Below are 20,656 nucleotides of genomic sequence, written 5' to 3' on the forward strand. Positions count from 1 at the left end.
CTCAGACCCCAGACCAGGGAGTCTGGACTCCTAGCTGTTCCCAGATGAATGACTGATTTTCTTATTTGCTCAATAAAGCCACACAGCAATCACAACTGGGCCTTTGTCCTTCCATAGATTGATAACATGAATTCCAATGCTGAACACTGGGTACACATGGGAGGAGCCAGAGAGGGGAGCCCACCTCACACAACCAAGAATCTGCAGGGCTTATGGGTAAACAGTGAAGTTCACAAAATGCCCAGAGCCCCTGGGTAAGGACAGGTGGTGACCCTCCAACACAAAGGAGGAAGATGAGGATACCCAGGCTGACATACCTGACAACTGCAGGCCGCTCTCTGCCCCACCTGCAGTGCAGATAGTGGTGAAAAACAGCTTCTCCTGTTCACTAAGGGAGGTGTATGTGTGTGGATATGGAAAGTACTGGAGATTAAATCCAGGATCCTCACATTTTTATTTTTGATTTTGATCCAGGGTCTTGCTAAGCTCCCCCAGTGGCATTTAACTCAAAATACTCTTGCCTCTGGGATTACAGCCTTGGGCTACAGGGGGCATTCTCGACGCCATCATACTCTGATGTCTGCTAAAGTGTCCCAAGATCTGCCAGTTAGATGTCCTCTCTCACAGTTGATACTAAACTCCAGAGAACAAGTCTTTGAGGGAAGGGACTGGGCTGACCCAAGCTAATGACCAGAGAAAAGATGGTTCCCTGCTAAGACACCCAGGAAGGGGCCTCACCCAGCTGCCACACACTGAAGAGCTGGTGACCTCAGATCACAGGTGCTCAGCATTATAGTGCACACCTTCCAGGCCCTTCTGGACGCAAGGTGACAGCAAGACCTCACACTTCCCTGGTATAGCCTCAGCCATGGGCCCATGAGGCCCTGGGGTGCAGGCCACCATGCCCAGAGAAGATACCCATGGAAGGGACTGGGAGGCCCATATACACCCATGTGTCCTCCTGCTCTGCCTCCTCCAACTCCTGGGGATCCACTTTGGTCTCCAGACAGTGATAAGAGGGGCTGAGCTTCAGGCCAGGGGTTCTTGGAGCTGCAGGGGTGGCAGCCATGGCCAGTTAATGAGGAGCCACCTAGACACACAGCCCAGCAGGGCCCAGCACACACACCAGGGCACGGTGTGGTGGTGGTGGTGGTGCACATTGTGCATTAAGATCAAGATGATGAGGGAGAGGGTCAGAAAGATTGAGGTGAAGAGCAGGCACTCACTGATGAGCGGGGTGACCAGTGAGGTGGTCAGGATGATCTCAGTGACGAGCAGCAGGAAGTCAGTGAGGGACAGCAGCATGCAGACGCACATAGGTATCTTCTCTCTGCATCTAGAAAGCAGGTGGAAGATGAGCATGGTGAGGCAGGAGACAATCAGGCACAGGAAATGAGGGTGACGGTATGGAAGAGCAGTAGCCAGTGGTGATGAAGCTCCAGGTGACATTGAGGTAGATCTCACTGTGGTTGTTGCCATGGAAATGATGATGGTCAGGCAGTGCTCTCCCACTAGTCCTTCAGGTCTGCTGTCTGATCTTGACCTTGTCGTAGGCCTCGGAGCTGATTTTATCTGCAGTTCTGCTGGCAGAAGGCAGGACCTCTTGCAGATGGACAGGGGCACCCAGTGCACAGTGTCTCTGGAGAAGAGGTGGGCCTTGGTTAAGAGGGTCACTTCCAATCCTCGCCTGTATGGGTGAGAAGAGACAGGCTGGGGCCCCTCTACACCCGCCAGGCCCAGAGACCAGAGGCAGGGAAACCCCAAAACACAGTGGTTTCTCAATGGCAGTGTGCATTCGTAAGTGTGAATCTTTCCCAGCAGACACACACACACACACTCACACACACACCTGGGTGTCTTTTCAAGTATCATTGTTTCCATTGCAAAAGTAGGAATTTTAAAGGTCTTAGTGGGAGGCATGGAGAATTTTTTAAATAATCACTATTAATATCTAAATGTTTTATCATATACAGGGTATGATTGAAAATACAGAAGTCATCATAGAAAGACACACTGCCATAAATTTCCTCAAAATCCTCCCCACACGCTTCATCCCATTGTAATTGCCACTTTCCGAAGCAGTTCTGGAACTTTTCTTTCTTGCTGTTGTGGCTGCTTCCATCCTGATTCAAAACATTTTCCTTTCATGGTCATTTTGACCTTGGGGAGGTGCTAGAAGTCACACAGTGCCAGATCCTGGGAATAAAGTGGACGAAGTAATACATTGTGAAATTTTTGCAAGCCTTTCTGATAGATGGCACTCACCAGCAGCATTCATCATGGTTTTGATCACACAGCACAAAGACACTCAGGAATGCAGACAGCTCCTTCACAAAGTGAAAAGAACAATGGGACAAATGAGTTCCAAGGCAGGGCAAAGATTCTGAGGGGAATTAATGGCAAATCTATCCTTTTCTATAATAAAATTTTTACAAATTTGAACATTCACTGTGTATTTTGATCACACCTCATGCGTGACTGTCATGTAGATAATTTTATAAGAGCTGTACATATTTGAGCTCCTGGGGTATATGCAGTTGGCCAGTTTTTGTTTGTTTAATAAGATTATTTCTTCTTTTCAGAGCGATTGTAGTTTCTCTTCTAACAGGTGGTGGGTCAGCCTCAGCTAGAGGAAGGTCATGTCTTTTCCTCCTGGATCATCGGTCCTTGCTAGGATGGGACCTAGCACTTTGGCTGGCGAAGTGCTCACATGTGTCATGCATTTCTGAGCCAGCCTCACTCCGTAGGCCTGAGGAATGGGAGACACCATTCTGAAGTTTGCCTTGACCAGCCCAAGATCTGGCTGAGATTTGGGAGGACAGTACAGCATCAGGGGGTCCCACAGGAACAAGGAACAGGTAGAGCAAGGGTAACACAGGGCACCTTGAGACTGGAGAGATGGATTCAATGGGGACAGTGGAGATGGAATTAAAGGCATCGGGGGACTGGACACCTGGACTCTGGGGACACTGGAAAAATGGTGACAGGAAGCTGAGTCCCTTTTCATCCCTTCCCCTTCAGTTTCAGTGGTCAATTCTAAAGCCTAGGAATCAGAATACAAGGAAGAGAGACATTTTTTAAAAAGAGTAATAAACACATCAATCAAAAGTTTAAATGGAACCAGGTGTGATGGTGAAGACCAGTAATCGCAGTACTCTTGGAGGCTGAGGCAGCAGGATAACATGAATGAGCACAGCCAGGGAAACTGAGGGCCTTTGTGATAGCCTGTCTCAAAATAAAGAGAGGATAAGGTTATCATTCAGTGTGAAGGCCCTGGCTTCAATCCCCAGTACCAAAACAGTAAGTAAATTAACTGAATTTTAAGGAGTGTTGGTCATCTCACTTCCACTAAGTGGTGACAAGCTCCCATCCTGGAGGAGAAACCAAGCAACTTCATTGACTTAACTAGGAGGGGGAACTCTTCTTTAATTCAATGTCTGCAAGTGTTTGGGCTTGAGAAGAATTTCTTGTGATAACCAAGTAGTCCTAGCCAAAGCCTTACCAGCAATCCTGAAACTCCCAAGTCATATTTGATGCCAGGACTTTGCTCCTGACCTCCACCAGAGGCACAGGATCCTTGGCACCAGCTCCTGGGCACAGGAATAGGATGGGGCTCGAGTCCTGCAGCAGCCATGGACACCAGGTACCTGCCGCCCTGTTAGGCCTGCAAGATAACCCTGTAGTGAGGGGTGCATCTTGGGTGGGGGCACTGGGCCTGCCCAGAGCTGGACAGTGTGAGGAAACCTTGTTGCTTCCCTCTGACCTATCTGGAGACACACAATACTGAAGTGAGCCTCCCCACCTTTATTTATCATTCAAAAACAGCATTTCCTAAGTTGGGACCAATGGCCAGGGGCTGGGCCAGCTGGAGGCTGGTGTCTTTACTGAGGACTCTATTGTGCTCAGGTGTCTTCCCATGGCCTGGGGTGGAGGGAGCTCAGTGGACACCACTGTTATCCAAAATCATGTGGCTGCAGCACCTCATAGCTATTTGTATCTCAAGGAAGCAGTGGTTTCCTCAAGGCCCTGCTTTTAAAAAAGTGTTTAGCTTGACTTCTCATGAAAAAAAATTACCTGACAGTGCAAATGAAGTATAGATTTCCATTTCTTTGATCAAAAATTAACTCAGTAATTTTTGCCCACTGGGATTCTCTTCAGCCTCCCCACTGCCTTCTGTGAGCTCCTAGTTCCTTTGGTCAGACTGGTCCTTCTTGGTTGTGCATGAGGAAGCTATGAATAGCATGATGAAACACAAGTCACACCAAGTGAGTTTGTCCCCTTCAAAGTCACTGCCCTGGGAAGCCTCTTACAGTTCTGACAACATTGCCATCATCACAACGCCAGCCCTTGAGCCTGCACTGTGTTTCCCAATGACCCCTCAGGACCTGCAAGTCTGTCCACCGGCACAAGGCCGGGCACTGAAAGGCAGTGGGTGCTCATTAAATGCTAGTGTATAGGAGTGAAAAATAAAGGAATAAGCCAAGGAGGTGAGAGGGAGGCAGGGCCACCCCACCCAAGCCTCTGTCACTACCCCACTGGGAGGTACCCCTGAATCCCCTCAAGACTCCCACTGCTTCCTACTTGTTGTAGAGGATAATTTCTGGGATCCAGATCAACTCAGAAGGGACCCAGAGGGAGGTAATGTCAGGGTTCTGGGTCAGCTTCCACTTCTGTGGTGGGGAAGGGGTCTCATCACCACACTGCCAGGGGCTATGATGCCAGAACAGGGCTATGCCTGGGAATCCAGAAACCCCTATCAGGTACCCAAGGAACCTTCCTTGTTCCAGCCCCCTGCCTGCAAGTCTGTAAAGAGGAGCCTGAGACCCCTTAGAAGCCTGGGGGTGAATGGTGTCAAAGAGATCTGCCCAAAGCCTCCATTGCAAGCATGAAACTTGGAACTGAGTTCCAGGCATGCACACAGGGCAGACATTCTGGTCCTGTGGTTTTCTGCATATTCACCTCTGCCATAGGGACAGGCAGATACCAGTGGGCTGGAGGAAAATGCTGTGTGCCAGGGTCTGGGTCCTCTTTCATTTACTCTCCAGCCTCCTCTGTGTTGGGGATTGGGGAGTGGCTGGGAAGAGCCTGAGGAATAGGATGGGATCTAATTAGGGCCTGTCCTTGAGTCTGTGCCAGGAGTGGCAAATCAGAGGGCCATACAGTCTTTGGCTATGCTCCTCACCTGGATCCAGCTGGATTCCTTTGGATCAGTGGAGTACAGCAGAACTGATGCTGGGCTAGTGTCCAAAAGTAAGAGAACCGCAGCAGCTTCTACTTCGTGCCTCTTGGAACTGTCACCTTGGAAGCCCTGAGCCACCAAGTGAGAATCCAGCTCCCCTGCTGGAGAAAGACCTTCCAAGTGCCTGACAGGGTGAGGATCCCTGTCAGGCCCAGCCTTCCAGAACCTTCTAGAGCCTTCCGGAACCTCCCATATCCCCCTGCCAAAGTACATACATGTAACAGAAGCAGCCTTGGACCTCCCAGAACAGATCCAGCCACCAGCCAGATGCCAAGCACTCTAGCCACAAAGGAGCACAGCTCTCAGGAGCTGTCTGCTGCCAGTTGGCCCTGGCCATCCTAAGCAGCCACTGTTCGTGAACCATGAATTCTGGATCTAGCTTCTCCTTGGGCCCTCACTAGCAGAAATTCCTACAGGGGCTGGGGTCAATGGGTTCTGTCCCTTCCTTCAGGGAAGGGCCTTACCTGCTTTAGCCAGATGTTGGTGGTCATCATCTGGTTCTTTACCAGTAGTATGGAGAGAGAAAGCACAATTAGACTGGCAAACCAGCCTGGAAAACAGGAAAAAGGAAGGCGGCCCACCTCTCCTGAAACTGCCTCAGGCACTCAGATTCCCTAGGGCCACACAATCCCCTGCTGCTGCCCAACAGTGTTCTTGGGAGGGTCTCCTGGGCTGGGCTAAGGCAAGGGAGAGAGGACAGGAGGAGGGCTGAGGGTCTGTGACTGAGGTGGGCTGGGATGGACAAGGCCAACAGACCCTGGGGAAGGGGCTGGTGGGCCAGGGGCCAATTCCAGGGAGCCCAGCGTGGAAGGACAGGGGCACAATGTCACAAGCTGGGTGGTGGACAGTTTGAAGCAGTCACCACATCCCAGGTGTGGGGCACTGGCCATACCCATGTTTGAAGAGGCAATCTTTGGCCTGGGTGTGGGGGCTTCAGGGCTGTGGGATGGGGAGAAAAGAGGAGGGGTCCACAGGAGGCCAAGGAAATGGTCTGGTCATGTGGCTTTCTGTCCACCTTTTTTCAGAGCCAAGGTACCCAAGACACTGAGCCTCCATTGGGTCTTCAGGCAAATGGAGGTGAGAATCCAACTCTGCTCCCACTCTGGCATAGACTTAATATGATGGTGGTGATGTCTATCAGAGCCATCCCATCATTGTTCACTAAATGTCAGCACCTAGGTAAGATTAGACAGGAGGTGGGGACTGTTGTGGTAGAGAAGCAGCAGGGAGTGGGGAGACCAAAGGAACCTCAAGGGGCACAGGTACATGGGGGAGATGGCTGGTCTATGTAGGGTGAGGTGCAGGATGAGTGCTTCATCCACTGAAGAGATCCTGGCTGGACCTGGGTGGAGAGTGGCCATCATCCCCACCCACAAGGCAGATGAAAGCCACCTACTGGCACTTGCCACTTCCTGTCAGGTAGGCAGAGAACTGTAAAATTGTGCTCCAAGAGGTTTTCACTGGGTTCTGCAAACAGCATCCCCACTCCAGGGCTCTGCTGTCCCAGCAAGTGGAGAACTCCAGCTCCAAAATCCAGAAGACAGCGGGCACCACAGTGACGACACCTACCATGTGTATGTCCTGAGTGATAGTCCAGCATCATTCAGTCCTGGAGAGGCCGATTGTACCACCTGCACTTTGCAGATGAAGAACACCGATGCTGGAAACATTTAAAGTACTGCTAAAGCCAGAAATCCTCGGCCTTCTCCCTTGAGTGCAATGGGTGGCCTGCAGGAGCATCCTCACAGTCTGGGGGTGCACAGGTGTGACAAAGTCCTAGTGAGGATACTCACCTGCTGGCATCAGTAGGAACCACCACAAGCTGAGCTTTGTCAAGGACAGGAATGCAGGACTGGAGAGGCCCTGGCTTCTCCTGCCCATCAGAAGCAGAGCAGGCCCAGGCTTGCTGTGGACTGAATCCTGATGCTGTTGGGGGCTCCCAGGTTGCTGGTGTGGCAGAGTTGCTGGACAGAGGAGGCCTGACAGAGGCTCTGGACTCGGTACATCATCGCACGATGGAGATAATCACGCTGTACAGGGCAGTCAACAAAAGAACACAGGTATGACTCATAACAGCTGATAGACAGAGGAACACATGCAGCTACCCAGACAATGCAAGATGCTTCAACCACCAAAGGAAAGCAGGACCAACATATGTTACTACACACATGCAGACTTAAGACATTAAGTAAGGTCAGCAGCAAAAGGCCACTTATCATATGGGTCTGGGCTTGCCAGACGTTCAGAACAGGCAAATCTACAGAAACAGAAGCAGATTAGGGGCAGGGACTGGGAGGAACGGGGCATGACTGCTTTGTGATTGCTGAGTCTCCTTCTGGGGCAATGAAGAAGCTCTGAAACTACACAGCAGCGATCTTTGCACAATTCTGTGAATACCCTGAAATGCACCAAATTGTATTTGGGGAGATCTTGGGGAATTGATCCCCCTCCATATTTTATTGTTTATTTTGAGGCAATGTCTTGCTAAGTTGTCCAGTTTAGACTAAAACTTGTGATCTTCCTGCTTCAGCCTCCCAGAGTGCTGGAGTAACAGGTGTGCACCGCCACGCCCTGCTTCCTCACTATACATCTTTAAAGGGTCAATTTTATGGTGAATTATAGTCCACAAAGTTGTTTGAAAAATGAACACCATCTGTCCATACCTGTATTCTTCTGCTGAGTGCCCCATAACAAGTGACCAACCCTCCTTAGACTGTGGGGAGGTGACACAGGCAGAAGCCAGCAAGCTGCCGTAGGAAGATGTCAAGGGTGGATGAACTGTCTCAACATCCCTGCTGGGGGAAACAGCATTTTTAAGATTACACATTATTTACTCTACTATCTGATTTAAAATGTGTCACTACAATAACATTAAGCATTACCTTTAAAAGCATTGCCATTCAAATTAGCCTCCTTTAAAAAAAGAAATCTCTCTCTTTAGGAGTCTAGGGTGTCATCTGTGTGGGTGCACTTTGTGCACACGGTCCAGAGACAGGACACAGGCTCTTGGTACAGACCCCAGCCCAGGATTTCCTTCTGAGATGATGAGCATGTTCTGCAGCCAGGTAGTGTGGTGGCTGAACAATGTTTTGAATGCACTAATTAGATGCCACTAATGGTAAACTTTATCTATATTTTAACTACAACTTCTAAAAATGAATGAGTAAGAGAATGCTTTAGAAATATAAGCCAGCCCAGGAATCCCAGAACTTGGGGAGACTGAGATTACCAACCTGAGTCACTTAGTTACTTAGCCAGCCACTGTCTCAAAAATTTAAAATATTATTTTAAAAGAATTAAGGATCTAGCTCAGTGTGGTGGCCCTGGGTTGGATCCCCAGTACTAGGGGGAAAAAACCATCACACACAAGGGGGAATCAGAATTTGGAGTCCACCTGGCAATTCTCATCCCCCACCATGTCCCTGCATCTCACCAGCCCCCCCCCCCAACCTCTCACCTGCCCTCTTGGTGGAAGAGAACTGGCCTGGCCAAGTAGCTCAGCCCTGCTGATATTTTGTCCTTTCCGTGAATAGGGGATCGCACACCTTACCCTGCTCACTTCCTGGGACTGGCACAGGGGACATGATTCCCAGAGGGTTTCAATTCAAAGACTCAGAAACAGATTTATATTTACCTCTGTTCCCTTGGGAGAATACTGCCTCTGACCAGCAGCCGCCCTTGCCTTTTGCCATACCACACCCTGCCCTAGGGTTCCCCACTTTGTCCTAGCTGAGAGGTGCCTCATTCCTTCCTGGCCCCCAAAACATCTCAAAACAGGGCTGTGCTTGAAAATTCTCCCAGAACAGACCCCCACGGGGAAAGGACAGAGGGACTAGCAGGGGCTGCTCCTGTCCACATACCGATGCTGAAGCTCCCCCCGGAGGGCAGCTTTACCTGGGAATCATCCATTTGCTTTGCTCAGTGCACACCCAGCCTGGGCCTCAGCAGCTTCTGTGGCCCCGCTGAGTGGAAGCAGCTGGGTCTGAGGTCCCTGGCTCCCTAGGGGGTTTTTCCAAGCTGCTTCTCTGCAAAGGAAACAGCACAGCCAACTTAATCTCGGGAGAGCTGTTGGTGCCATCTTGCTCCTTTTCTTCCCAGTGTACAGGTAGGTCACCTGTTTTCTCTGGGTGCATGAATTACAGGCAATTTCTACTTCTTTTTGACCTTTTTCCTACATTTTCCAAATTTCTTGCCATAAACATCCATTAGTGACCTAGTACAATGCAGTGTTTTTATGCACGTGGTGACTCCTGCTGTGTGATTCATATGGCCTCCCCAATCTCTCGCAGGATTGAATTCCCTGGAAATTCAGACTTTAGATTCTAGCAAAGTGAAGTGCAAGTAGTCAAGGCCAACCCTATGATGGAGCAAGCAGCCTGTGTCCATCAACAGATGAGCAGAAAAGCAAAATGTGGTCCAGGCACACAGTGGAAGATTATCCAAGCCTATAAAAGGAAATTCTAGCACACACTACAATATGGGTGAAGTTTGAAAACACTCCTAGGCAAAATAAGACAAACACCAAAGGACAAATACTGCACAGTACTTATGGGAGGTACCTGGAGTCATCAAATCCACAGAAATAGAGGGTTGCATGGATGTTGCTGGGGGCTGGGGGAATGTGCAGAGCTGCAGTTCAGGGAGACAAAGAGGCTCTGCAGATAGACAGTGGTCACTCCATTAGTCATGTTCCCATGCTGGACACAATACCCAACACGCACAACTTAAAGAAGCCTAAGGCCGGGGATTTAGCTCAGCGGTGCTGCCGGCTGCCTCAAAAGCGCAAGGTCCTGAGTTCAATCCCCAGTACCAAAAAAAAGAAGTCTCATGTTTTAGGAGGATTCATTCAGTCCATAGTCAGCTGGCTGCAAAGAAGAACAGCATGGTGGAAGGGTGTGGGCAGAGGGGAGCTGCTCTTATCATGGTGGTCAAGAAGCAGAGACAAGGAGGAAGATATACCCCTCACCGGCCCACTGACCTCCTCTCTCCAACAGGCCCCAACTCCTAAGAGCACATTAGTGATAAATTCATCAGTGGCTTAATCCACTCCTGAGTATAGCACTGCCATGATCCCATCACCTTCCAAAAGCCCCACATCTGAACACATGAAACTTTGGGGAGACATCCTAGATCTAAAGCATCATAGCTGAGCAACCATGCATCCTCACTGCCACCCAGCAGCACAATGGCTGGATTGGTAACCTTTGTTAAGTGTGTTTTACCCCAGTTGTGGAGGCAAAGTCAGCTGTGTTTAGCTGGAGTCATGTTAGAGCTGAGACACCTGAAGCCCTGAGATAGCTGGAGGATTCAGTGGGGTGATGTTCATCAGACCCAGCTCACAAGGCAGGCCCATCACTTCCTTGCTGGGATGATGGAGGTCAGATCTGGTGAAGAAGATTCTTGCATCAGCTGGTCTGAGAGTCCATGTGACCCTTATGATTCCATCCAAGCTTGAGAGGTTAAGTAAGTGTCTATGATGATCAGGTCATCAAGAAGAGCAGATATGAAAGCCAGAAGTGCACTCTATCCCAGAAGCACCTCTGGTGAGCAGCATTTACAAGAAACAGTACAAGGGATTTCCTTCAGGATATGGTATTGATGATTGTGGAAAAGCTGGGCAGACATTGAAGCTTGGAGGATCAGGAGCACTCCCCAAGAGGGGAGGAGTTTTTCAGGAGTTTGAAGGGTGCCCTTGAACCCCCGTCATGGAGCCCTGGCCTGGCCATTATACTAGGAAAGGAGGAGTAAGTAGCCCCTGTACCAACAAGGAATGAAATGGACTTATTCTCGCTGTGGAGACCTACCGTGAGCTTACCTGTTTGGATGGCGTTGGGGCCTGGTGGCCTGGTCTTCTTCAATCTAAAGAGCTGCTCCTAGTAGTTCTGTGGCAAAGTGATCAGAAGATGGCCCCAGGCTCTGTGTGGCTCCAGGATGGTCCATCTTAGTGACCAAAAACACAGAGGGGGATGGGATTTTTGTGGCCATGGGTTAGTGTCCAGTTTTTTAATAGCTAAAGCAAGGTCGAGAGGGTTCCTTTTGTGTGGGGGGGGGGTGTGCCTGGGCTTGAACTTGGGTCCTTGTGAGGCAGGTGGCAGAACCACTGAGCTAAATCCCCAGCCCCCAGAGGGTTCATTTTTAGAAGAGGCATCAGTGGGGGCTGCCTGTTTGATAGGTGCCACATTATCAGCCTTAAGTCTGCTCCTCTCTCCCTGAAACACCTTGAAGGCAGCCAGCATAAGGTCTCTCATGAGGATCGGGGGCCTAACCTCAAAATGTTTAAGTTTGACTTGGGTATCAGAGGCTTTTTGAGAGATGAAGTAGGTTTTAAGAAAAAGCTGGTCCTCTCCACACCAAGGATCTAGTCTTGTGTGGGCTTTAAGGGCCTCTGTAATTTTGTGTCATGAACTGGGCCATTTTCTTATTGGACCCTTGATGGATTTTTACTTGAGACCTGCTCAATTGAGGCCCATTTTAATATAACCTATAAAGTAGTCTCCAGTCTCCATGGTTAGGGTCATTAACCCAGTATAGATCATGTCTGGGAATTTTCCTCACCCTCGCCTGCCTTGAAAGTGCAAGGTCCTGAGTTTGATCCCTGGTACCAAAAGAAAAATATATTTATTTTTTTTTCAGCAGGCTTACCTTACTAACCTTATAAATAAGCAGGTGCAATCCCCTCTCCCTCACATGGACATCAGCAAGCTTACCTTGATATACTTGTAGATAAACAGGTGCAATCCCATCTCCTGAACAAAGACATCAGTAGGCTTACCTTAGTATCCTTGTAGATAAAACAGATCCATTGCCCTATCTTGCATGAGAACATCAGCAGGCTCACCTTTGAATCCTTGTAGATACACAGTTTCATTACCCTATCCTACCCAAGGACATCAGCAGGCTTACTTCAGTATCCTTATAGAGAAGTAGGTGCAATCCCCTCTCCTGCACAAGGACATCAGTAGGATTACCTTAGGATCTCTGTAGATAAACAGGTCCATTGTCCCTTCCTGCATGAGGATATTAGTAGGTTTACCTTAGTATCCTTGTAGATAAACAGGTGCAATCTCCTCTCCTGCACAAAGACATTGCAGGCTTAACTTAGTATCCTTATTGATAAGCAGGTACAATCCCTTTCCTGCACAAGGACATCAGCTGGCTGACCTTACTATCCTTGTAGATAAACAAGTGCCAGCCCTCTCACACACAAGGACATCAACAGGCTTACCTCAGTGTCCTTATAAACATGTGCAATCCCCTCTCCCTTATGAAGACATCAGCAGGCTCACCTCAGTATCTTTGTCATAAACAGGTGCAATCTCCTTTCCTGCACAAGGACATTAGCAGGCTGACCTTTGTATCCTTGTAGATAAACAAGTGTAATCCTCTCTCTCTCACAAGGACATCAGCAGATTTACCTTAGTATGCTTGTAGATAAAACAGGTGTGATCCTCTATCCTGCATGAGGACATCAGCAGGCTCACCTTAGTATACTTGTTAGTATACTTGTTAGTTAGTATCTTGTTATACTAGATAAGCAGGTGCAATTCCCTGCCCTACATGAGGACATCTGCAGACTGACACTAGAATCCATGTAGATGAACAGGTCCCTGTCCTGCATAAAGACATCAACACACTTACCTTATTATCCTGTGGATGAACAGATGCACTGGGAAAGAGGAGCATAGTTGTTATGCCCACTCTGGGCACACCTCAGTCCAGGAAGCTTCACACAGACAGCTACCTGGAATCTCTAGGTGAGGGCATCATTAGGGCTTGGAGAAGGGGCTGCTGATGGTAAAGATCTTATGGCAAGGAATTTAGGACAGGAGACTGAGACCATCTGAATAATGTTTAATAGTTAACACCAAGGTGCTTGTGTGGAAAGGTAAAACTAAATGTGTGAGACCAGGCATGAAACCAAGCAAGGCAACACAAGTCCACTGAGGTTAAAGAAGACCGGTGAAGTTGGGCCAAATGATGAAGAACATGCAGCTGAGGGCACAGTGCTAAGGGCAGGGTTCTATGCTAAGGATAGGTAGAGTTTTGAGGCAGGGAGATTCGGCTAGCTTTGCTAAGCACAGACTACATAAGGCAAGGCTTCAAAGTGAGTAAAGTTAGAGGAGATAAATAAGGCCAAACCTAAATCCTGCTATGCAAAAGTACATGCATAAGGCAAATGATGTGGGGCTGTAGGGGTAGCAGCTCCAAAAGTGAGGGTACTAGGGGCAATAACAATACAGACAGATATAATAACAACATAGACAGAGTCTACAATGCCAAGAATAAAATGGTAAAGGGCCAAGGGTCAAATAAGGCCAAGTGGGGGTTAGACACTGAACAAATCTAGGTGTGTAAAGTCTGGTTAGCAAGGCCAAGTGGCATGGCAAAACCACAGGACCATGTGGCTAATGTCTGGGTATAGCTGGATGGCTAACATAGGCAGCCTGAGACAGGGAGCATAGGACAGGACCCTCTGTGCAGTGTCTCTGGTAGGAAGTGCACCCCGTGGGTGAATGGCTCAAAGTAAGGGAAAGGGATTTGGTCAAGCTGCTAAGTACAGATTATTGACAGTGTGAGGACAGCAAGATTTAAATTAGCTCCAGATGGAGGAGAACTGGGTTTAGCCAAGTGTGTAAAGCCAGGAGGGTCCAGACAGAAGCTGGGAACAAAGCTTAAACCGTGGGTGGGGTAGGCAGGTGGGTTAGACTGGTAGGCTACAGGCAGAATTCAGTCAGTGGATGAGGCCAGGGAAGTATGGAAGGTTTGGAAACTGAAGAGGAAGGCCTGAACTTTAGCTTGGGTGAGAAACATCAAAATTTACTAAGTCCAGGGCCGGGGATTTAGCTCAGTGGTTCCGCCACCTGTCTTGCAAGCAGAAGGAACCAAGTTCGATCCCCGGTACCAAAAAAAAAAAAAAAAATTTACTAAGTCCAGGTAGGTAAGTTAGATGTACGGCACCTGGAGGTAAAGTCCTATGAACTATGGCAGGAGACTGAGAACTAGATATCAATATATGGACAAGGATGAACAGGCAGAACACATAGGGCAGGAGTACTAAAAGGCACTGCACCAAAGGGCCCAGAGTTATAGTCAGTTTAGAGTAGAAAGGGCTGGGAAGGAAGGCATAAATCTAGGTATACGAAGACAGGGGGAAAGGACAGTGCTGTGGTGGGGTAATGGATGTTGGAAAGCCATTAAACATTGATGAAGGCAAGAGTTTAACTGGACAGGTAAAGGCGGGATCTCAGGAAGACCTAAAGGGGAATGCTAGAGGCTAAGGTGAAATGGGAAGTCAGGTGGAAAAGTGACGTAGGTACAGCATGTGCTGCGCTAAGGCCTAGGGGCACAGGGGTACACGGCGAGGTAGCTAGAAAAGAGGCACTGAGGAGCAGGAGGATTGAAACTTGGGTGTCAGTCAGGCCTTGAAATGCATTGGTTTGGCTAATATTTGGAGAAGACAAGCAAGTAAGGAGAAAAAAGAATTCTGCTGGGTCATAGCATAAAGCCAAGTGTCAAAAAAGTTGGTTGGAAAATTATAAGTGCAAGGGGCACAAATGGACACAGGAAAATGGCCAAGTAGGTGTCTCATAAAATGTTGTTAACCATGAATGTTATAGAGTATGCTTTGTTCCGGCCAAGCAAGTCAGGAGATCACTGAGGTCTGGTTGAGAAGGCCACAGGCCAGGGCAGGTGGTAGGCCATGGGGTCTTTGGGTAGGGGTGTAAAGGCACGAGGCACCCTGAGCACGCACAGGGGCACTACAGTTGGGGGCTCTACAGGGCAGTGGTACTGGGACAAAGTGATTGGGTGAACACACTAAGCACAGATAAGTCAGGCCAGGATGCCACATGCCCAGTTTAAAGTCAGGAGAGAAATAAGGGCAAGCACTGAATGCCAGGTGGGAGAGCCAAAGACCATAACCAGGTGTGGAAGGAGGCTGAGGTCCACGGGGATGAGGACTGTGGACTGGGACACTAGGGGCGGGGGTGCAAGGGGACAGGCACCAGCAGTGGGACAAATGTGGCACAGATTTCAGGCAAGGCAGGTAAGCATGGAATAGTCAGGCCAAGACTTGACTGAAGAAGGATGGAGTTACATCAGGCCTGGTGACCAAGGCCAGGGGCCAAGGCCAGAGCACAAAGCCAGGGTAAACAATGAGGTGGGGATGGCACAGGGCCAAGGGCTCAGGATGCTAAGGGCACAGGCATGAGGGCCACAGGGTGTTGGGAGCAGGCCACTAGGGTAGGAGGGTTGGAACAGGAGCAAGTGGCAGGGGCTTGGCCAGGTTGTTACACCCAATTGCTTGAGCCATCACTTGAAACTGGGTGAGGGAGGACAGGAGCCAAGCGAGGCCTGCTGGGGCCCACCAGGTGTGAGGGCAAACAAAGCCTAAAGCCTCTTGTGTAAAGTGAAGTGGGCAAGGGCAGGGTTTGGAGGGTTCCTAGCCAGAGGTTCAGGGCACCGGAGACAGGGGACATAGGAGTGGGCCCGGGACCTACAGCCTAAGGACAAGCATGGATTACACAGGTCAAAAGTTAACTGGATGAGTCAAGTCAGGACCTGAAAAAGGTCTGATGGGTAAGGACATGGGGTAAGGCCATAGTATAAAGCCACTGGTGATGCAAGGCTGGTAAGCCAGTATCTGAGGAATGGGGACAGTCACAGCAGGGGCCAGTCCACCCAGGGCACAGTTAGGGTACAGGGCACTAGGGCATGGTGCTATGGGAACATGTGGTGTGGAACAGGGGCTATAAGGCAGGCAATTAAGCACTGAGTATTCAGACCAAGCCTTTGTATAGGAGGAGGTAAAGAAAGCCTGTTGCATAAGAGCAAGTGGCAAATGCAATGCTAGAAGCCACATATTAAAGATAGGTAGGTAGGTAAGCCATGAGCTGTGAGAACATGAGGAGCTATAGGGACCGCTCTTGGTACCACCAGGAACTAGGTAAAAAGGTAGTATGGAGAAGTTCAGCCAGGGCATCTCCCAGGTTGTCACAAATGGATTACTTGGGCTAAGAATTTAGCATTGGGTAGCAGAGTCAGGAGACAATAAGGCCAGTTGCGAAGGCCAGGTACTTGCCTAAACTCTATGTGGCAGGTGGTAATCTATGTGGTCTTACAGTTTGTGCTTAGAGGAAAGAGATGCTAAGGTCACTGAGCATGAAGCTTTGAACGGCAATGGCAGAACGCAAGGGAAAGGGATTATGGGGATAGGGGTTGGGCAGGGATTTCAAAGTCATCAAGTATAGCTCAATTGCAAGACTCTATCGAAGGTGTAATGGGTGAAGCCATGGGACAGGGACAGGCCTGGAGCCAGATGGGTAAAGGAGGTGCATAAAGGATGTGCCCTAATGACTTACAAGGCTGGGAGAAGGGGCACTAAGGGCTTGGAGTACGGTGTGGGGGTTTGGACTATAGAAGCTCGGCAGGACAGAGTTCTGTTGAAGCCATTATGCGAGCATTCCTTAGTCCAGGACTCTATGCTGGAGAGTAAAGGCAGGAGCCGCCTAAGGCCACATATGTGAACCCATGGAACAAGGAGAGAATGAAAAAGCAGATGGCCAAGGAAGTGTTAAGGATTGAGAGAAGCGTGTGCCAGTAGGGTTCTAGCATGGAGCAATACAGCAGCATGGGGGGCAGGAGCCCCATTCACCACACCAGGCTGTAAAATGTGGATTGTTTAGGTGCAGATTTTGACTTGGATAAACAAAATCAGGAGCTAAGGGAGGCCTAGCGGGGATAAGAATGGTTGATGAGTCAAAGCCTAAATCAGGTGGCAACAGAGAACTGAATGAGCCAAGGCATGTATGGTCGGGGTGGCAGTGGGCAGGTCTTTCTGGGCAAAGAGACAAGGGACAGCTTGATTCTGGAAGCACCCATAGCTGGACCGTCAAACAGGGATTATTTAGGCAAAGTACTTAAACTGGGTGGGAAGATTTAAGAGCAATGAAGGAGGCCTGGTTGCTACGGCACATGGTCTCATGCAATGCACTGCTTGGGAAAGGGATGCTAAGGGCATAGGAACTAGTGGCAGGGGCAGCAGGAGCAAGGGCACTGGAGTGGGAACCAGGGGTAAAGGCACTGAGCAGAGATTACAAAGGCCAAGACTGGGTCCTAGGGGAATGAGATCCAAGGCTAAATAGCCGGTACTGGGTAAAGCCTGGGGATAAAGACAAAGTGGGACACCAGAGGTCTCCATGAAGCCACGTAACCATGGGCTCTATGACCATGAGACATGTGGGTGTGGATACTAGGGGTGGGGGTACAAGGGCATGAGCCCCAGCAGTGGGGCAAGGGTGATTCAGTTCTTAGGGCAGATAGCTCAGCATGAAACTGTCAGGCCCTGATGCAGCACTGGGCGAAGAAGGATGAAGCTCCATCACTCTAGGTGACTAAGGCCAGGGGAGAGGGCTGGGGGCAAAGCCATGGGTGTACTGTGAGGTGGAGGTGACATGGGCTCCAGGGCTTGGAGCACTAGGGGCATGAGAAAGTGGGGAGCTGAGCAGAGCACAGGGGACCAAGGTGCTCTGAGGCAGGGCTAGGTCGATGAACTCACATCACTTGGCTATCTCTTGTAATTCCGAGAGGAAGGCAAGGAGAGCAGGAAAACCAGCTAGGTTTTGCCCCTCATGAGGCCAAGGCTTGAAGCTTCTTCTCTAATACAAGATGGGTAAGTCACAGGGTGCTACAGGCTGCCAGGTGAGAGGATCAAGGCGCTAGGGGCAAGGGAATTTGGACAATGGAGAGAGGACATTTATCCAGCCTTTGGTTAAGCACTGATTGCAGAGGCTCAGGTGTTGACTGAGGAAGGACCTGAGGAAGGCCTGGTTTGTAAGGCCACATCTCAAGGCCAAACCATAACGCCAGTGGTGGAAGGCAGCCTGGAAAGCCATACTGCCTGAGGGAGGAGGAATGTCAGGTAGGGGACCAGTTCAGTTACAGCTCACTTGGGCCAGGAGCCAGCAGGGTATAGCCCTATGGGAGCATGGGCTGTAGGGCAGGGGCCTTGGCTGGGTCTGCTGAGTTTGGAGTAGTCAGCCCATGGGGTGAGAACATTCAAAAGCTAGAGAAGACTGGTGCCTAAGTGCAGGGAGGAAGGGTAATGCATGAAGTCATGAAGACAGGGATTTAAAGCTAGCCAGTAAGGCAAGGTCTCTGTGAGGTTGTAGAGCCAGGAAAGAGCCAACTCTGGCACAGGGTGCTGGAGAAAGGCTGTATGGACAGGTGGTTTTGGCCAGGGTCACATCATCCAGGTTATAGCAGAGGGATGACTAAAACAAAGAACCTAAAGTTGGTGAGCAGAGTCCTGAGCAAACTTGAGTCAAGAGGCCAAGGCCATGTCTTAGCCAATGCCAAAGTCAGCAATATAAAGGGAAGTGGTAAGGCACGGGGTCTCACAGGCTGTGCTCTTAGGGGAATGGGTGCTGGGCTTTGGGCACAAGGACCTTGAGGTACAGGGCAGGACACTTAGGGACAGGCTGTCCTGTTTAGGCATTGGGCAGTGACTGGAGAACAATGGAGCATGAGTTCTTAGACCAAGGCTCTAGGTTGGGTGAGTAAAGGCAGGAGCCAAATGAGGTGCGGTGGGTGAAGCCATGGGGTAAGGTCAGACATAAAGTCAGATGTACAGAGGTGGTGGGTAAGGCATGGGTTCTAGGGGCATGGGGCAGTCAGGGCACAGGGCAGTCAGGGCACAGGTCACTACGGGTGTGGTCTCTCCACTCAGGGTGCTGGGGAGTAGCTGGTCCATGGCAGATGTCATTTGTCCCAGCCCATGCAGTTAACTGATGGTAGGAGCTTCATGCACTAGCCCAGGCAGTTACCTGTGCACTACTCAGGGCAGCATTTTGAACTAGGGCAAGAACATCATGAGTACGTAAGGCTCAGTAGTAGGAAAGAGAGATTGGTTGAGTCAGAAGGCATGGAGCCAGGTACTAAGAGGGAACTGGGTAAGACAAGGGGGTTGTATATGGGAATGGGGAGCTAAGGGCAGATATGGGATGAGTAAATTCCAAGGAGACAGGTTCCATGGGCAGGGGCTTCAGCCAGGCTGCTAAGCACAGATTATTCAGGCCCAGACTTTTAACTGCATTAGAAAAGGAAAGTGTGAAAATGGCCTGGCGGAATTCGCAGATGTTTGGCCAAAGCATAAAGCTTTGGAAAAGGAAGTTGTACAAGGCCTCCTGGGTCTCAGGAAATGCAATGTTAAAGAAAGTGGAAGAAAATATAAAGGTTTCTTCAAAGCCATTTATCATGGATTTCATGAGGTAAGACAGTGTCCTGGTTGAGTAAGTTCTATGACAAAATGAGGTTTACTTGGCTGATCCAGGGGAGAAGGCAATGGATAACACCGCATGGGTGTAAGTAGCTTGGTAATGCATGGGGCTGAAGAGTTTGAGCCTTGGATAAAGGCATCACTAGGGCAGGGACCCAGGGCATGGTTGGGTTGGTGGAGTGGGATTCAGGCAGTTACTTAAGCTTGAACAGCTCAGACTGAGATTCCATGTTGGATGAGCAAACTCTGGAGCTATATAAGGCCTCACATGCTTTTGGGCCTCTATTTTACCAAGTTATGTCATAGGAGGTGGGTGTTGTGGAATGATGAAGACCTAACAGGCTAGGGCTGTCACACTTGGGGCAGGGACACTAAGGCAGAGAGAGAGCCATGGCCATTGGAAGTAGGTGTCAATGGAACAGTCTGATTTTCTCAGAGGGTCTTGTTTAGGAAGTTATGCATCCAGTAGTCACCTGTGTGATCTGGTTAGGTAGTACATTTGGAAGGTATAGAGAGTCTGGTAGGGAAGGTCAGGGTTTCAAATCACTATTAATCCTAGCTATGTCACATCAGACAGGTAGTATGGGGGTATGAGGCCATTAGGTGCTATGGGTGTGGGTACTGTAGGTGGAGATAAAAGGGCAGTTCATTAGTCATATTTCCACATGGGTTAACAATTCTATGGAACAAATGTCTTCAGTCAGGGGCTTCCGAAGGCTGTTGAGCCTGTATCAGAATGAGCATCTTCAAAAGCTGAAGAACGCCTGGTTCGTAAGAGCCAGTGTCCAGGGCAATGATCTTAGCAGATCAGGCCATAATAGCACGGACACAAGGCTACATGATTTGCCAGACAGGGTACTATGGAGCAGCTGCCTTGTGGCGGTACTCTTATTCACCAGGCCAGGCAGTTAACTGTGTACTCACCAGGCCAAAATTTGAACTGGGCAAGATAGATCAGGAGTTAAGCAGGCACAGTGCAAAATGAGTTGAAAGGGAGAGCATGAAGCCAGGTACCAACATGGAGGGGGTTTAGCCAAGGTATGTACAGGACTGGGGAGCAGAGGGCAGGTGTGGGATGGGCATGGGCCACAAAATCAGTTGAGGGTGGTCAGCCAGGATCTTAACCATAGATTACTTAGACC

The 20,656-nt window shown here is 49.5% G+C and overlaps 1 protein-coding gene across 31 annotated transcripts in view; it reads right to left on the reverse strand.

Annotated features, from left to right (window-relative positions):
• The window catches only part of LOC101700329 (neuronal acetylcholine receptor subunit alpha-2-like), a 48,580-nt gene that overhangs the window by 11,985 nt on the left and 15,939 nt on the right, over positions 1 to 20,656 (reverse strand). For 2 of the 31 annotated variants that reach the window (XR_015446414.1, XR_015446407.1), the window contains exons 1-14: positions 12,465 to 14,023; positions 12,273 to 12,311; positions 12,078 to 12,181; positions 11,947 to 11,985; positions 11,795 to 11,834; positions 11,055 to 11,179; positions 9,134 to 9,264; positions 7,903 to 8,034; positions 7,033 to 7,269; positions 5,183 to 6,899; positions 4,960 to 5,085; positions 4,075 to 4,230; positions 1,465 to 3,664; positions 1,227 to 1,336 (exon numbers count right to left, since the gene is read on the reverse strand). Coding sequence is in view for 8 of the 31 variants with exons in the window: in XM_087198758.1 (XP_087054884.1) it covers positions 1,227 to 1,687; positions 2,266 to 2,327; positions 2,468 to 2,512 (568 nt within the window). In the remaining 23 variants the exon portion in view is untranslated. Of the gene's footprint in view, positions 1 to 1,226; positions 3,665 to 4,074; positions 4,231 to 4,959; positions 5,086 to 5,182; positions 6,900 to 7,032; positions 7,270 to 7,902; positions 8,035 to 9,133; positions 9,265 to 9,798; positions 9,895 to 10,461; positions 10,624 to 11,054; positions 11,180 to 11,794; positions 11,835 to 11,946; positions 11,986 to 12,077; positions 12,182 to 12,272; positions 12,312 to 12,464; positions 14,068 to 20,656 lie in introns of those variants that run through there. The other 29 variants (XR_015446420.1, XR_015446417.1, XR_015446412.1 and 26 more) reach the window with 28 other exon arrangements.

This window comes from Heterocephalus glaber, unplaced genomic scaffold, assembly GCF_053883595.1.
Source record: "Heterocephalus glaber isolate CG9 unplaced genomic scaffold, H.glaber_assembly_v1.0 deba00001688, whole genome shotgun sequence".
In the NCBI taxonomy this organism is placed as follows: Eukaryota; Metazoa; Chordata; class Mammalia; order Rodentia; family Bathyergidae; genus Heterocephalus; species Heterocephalus glaber.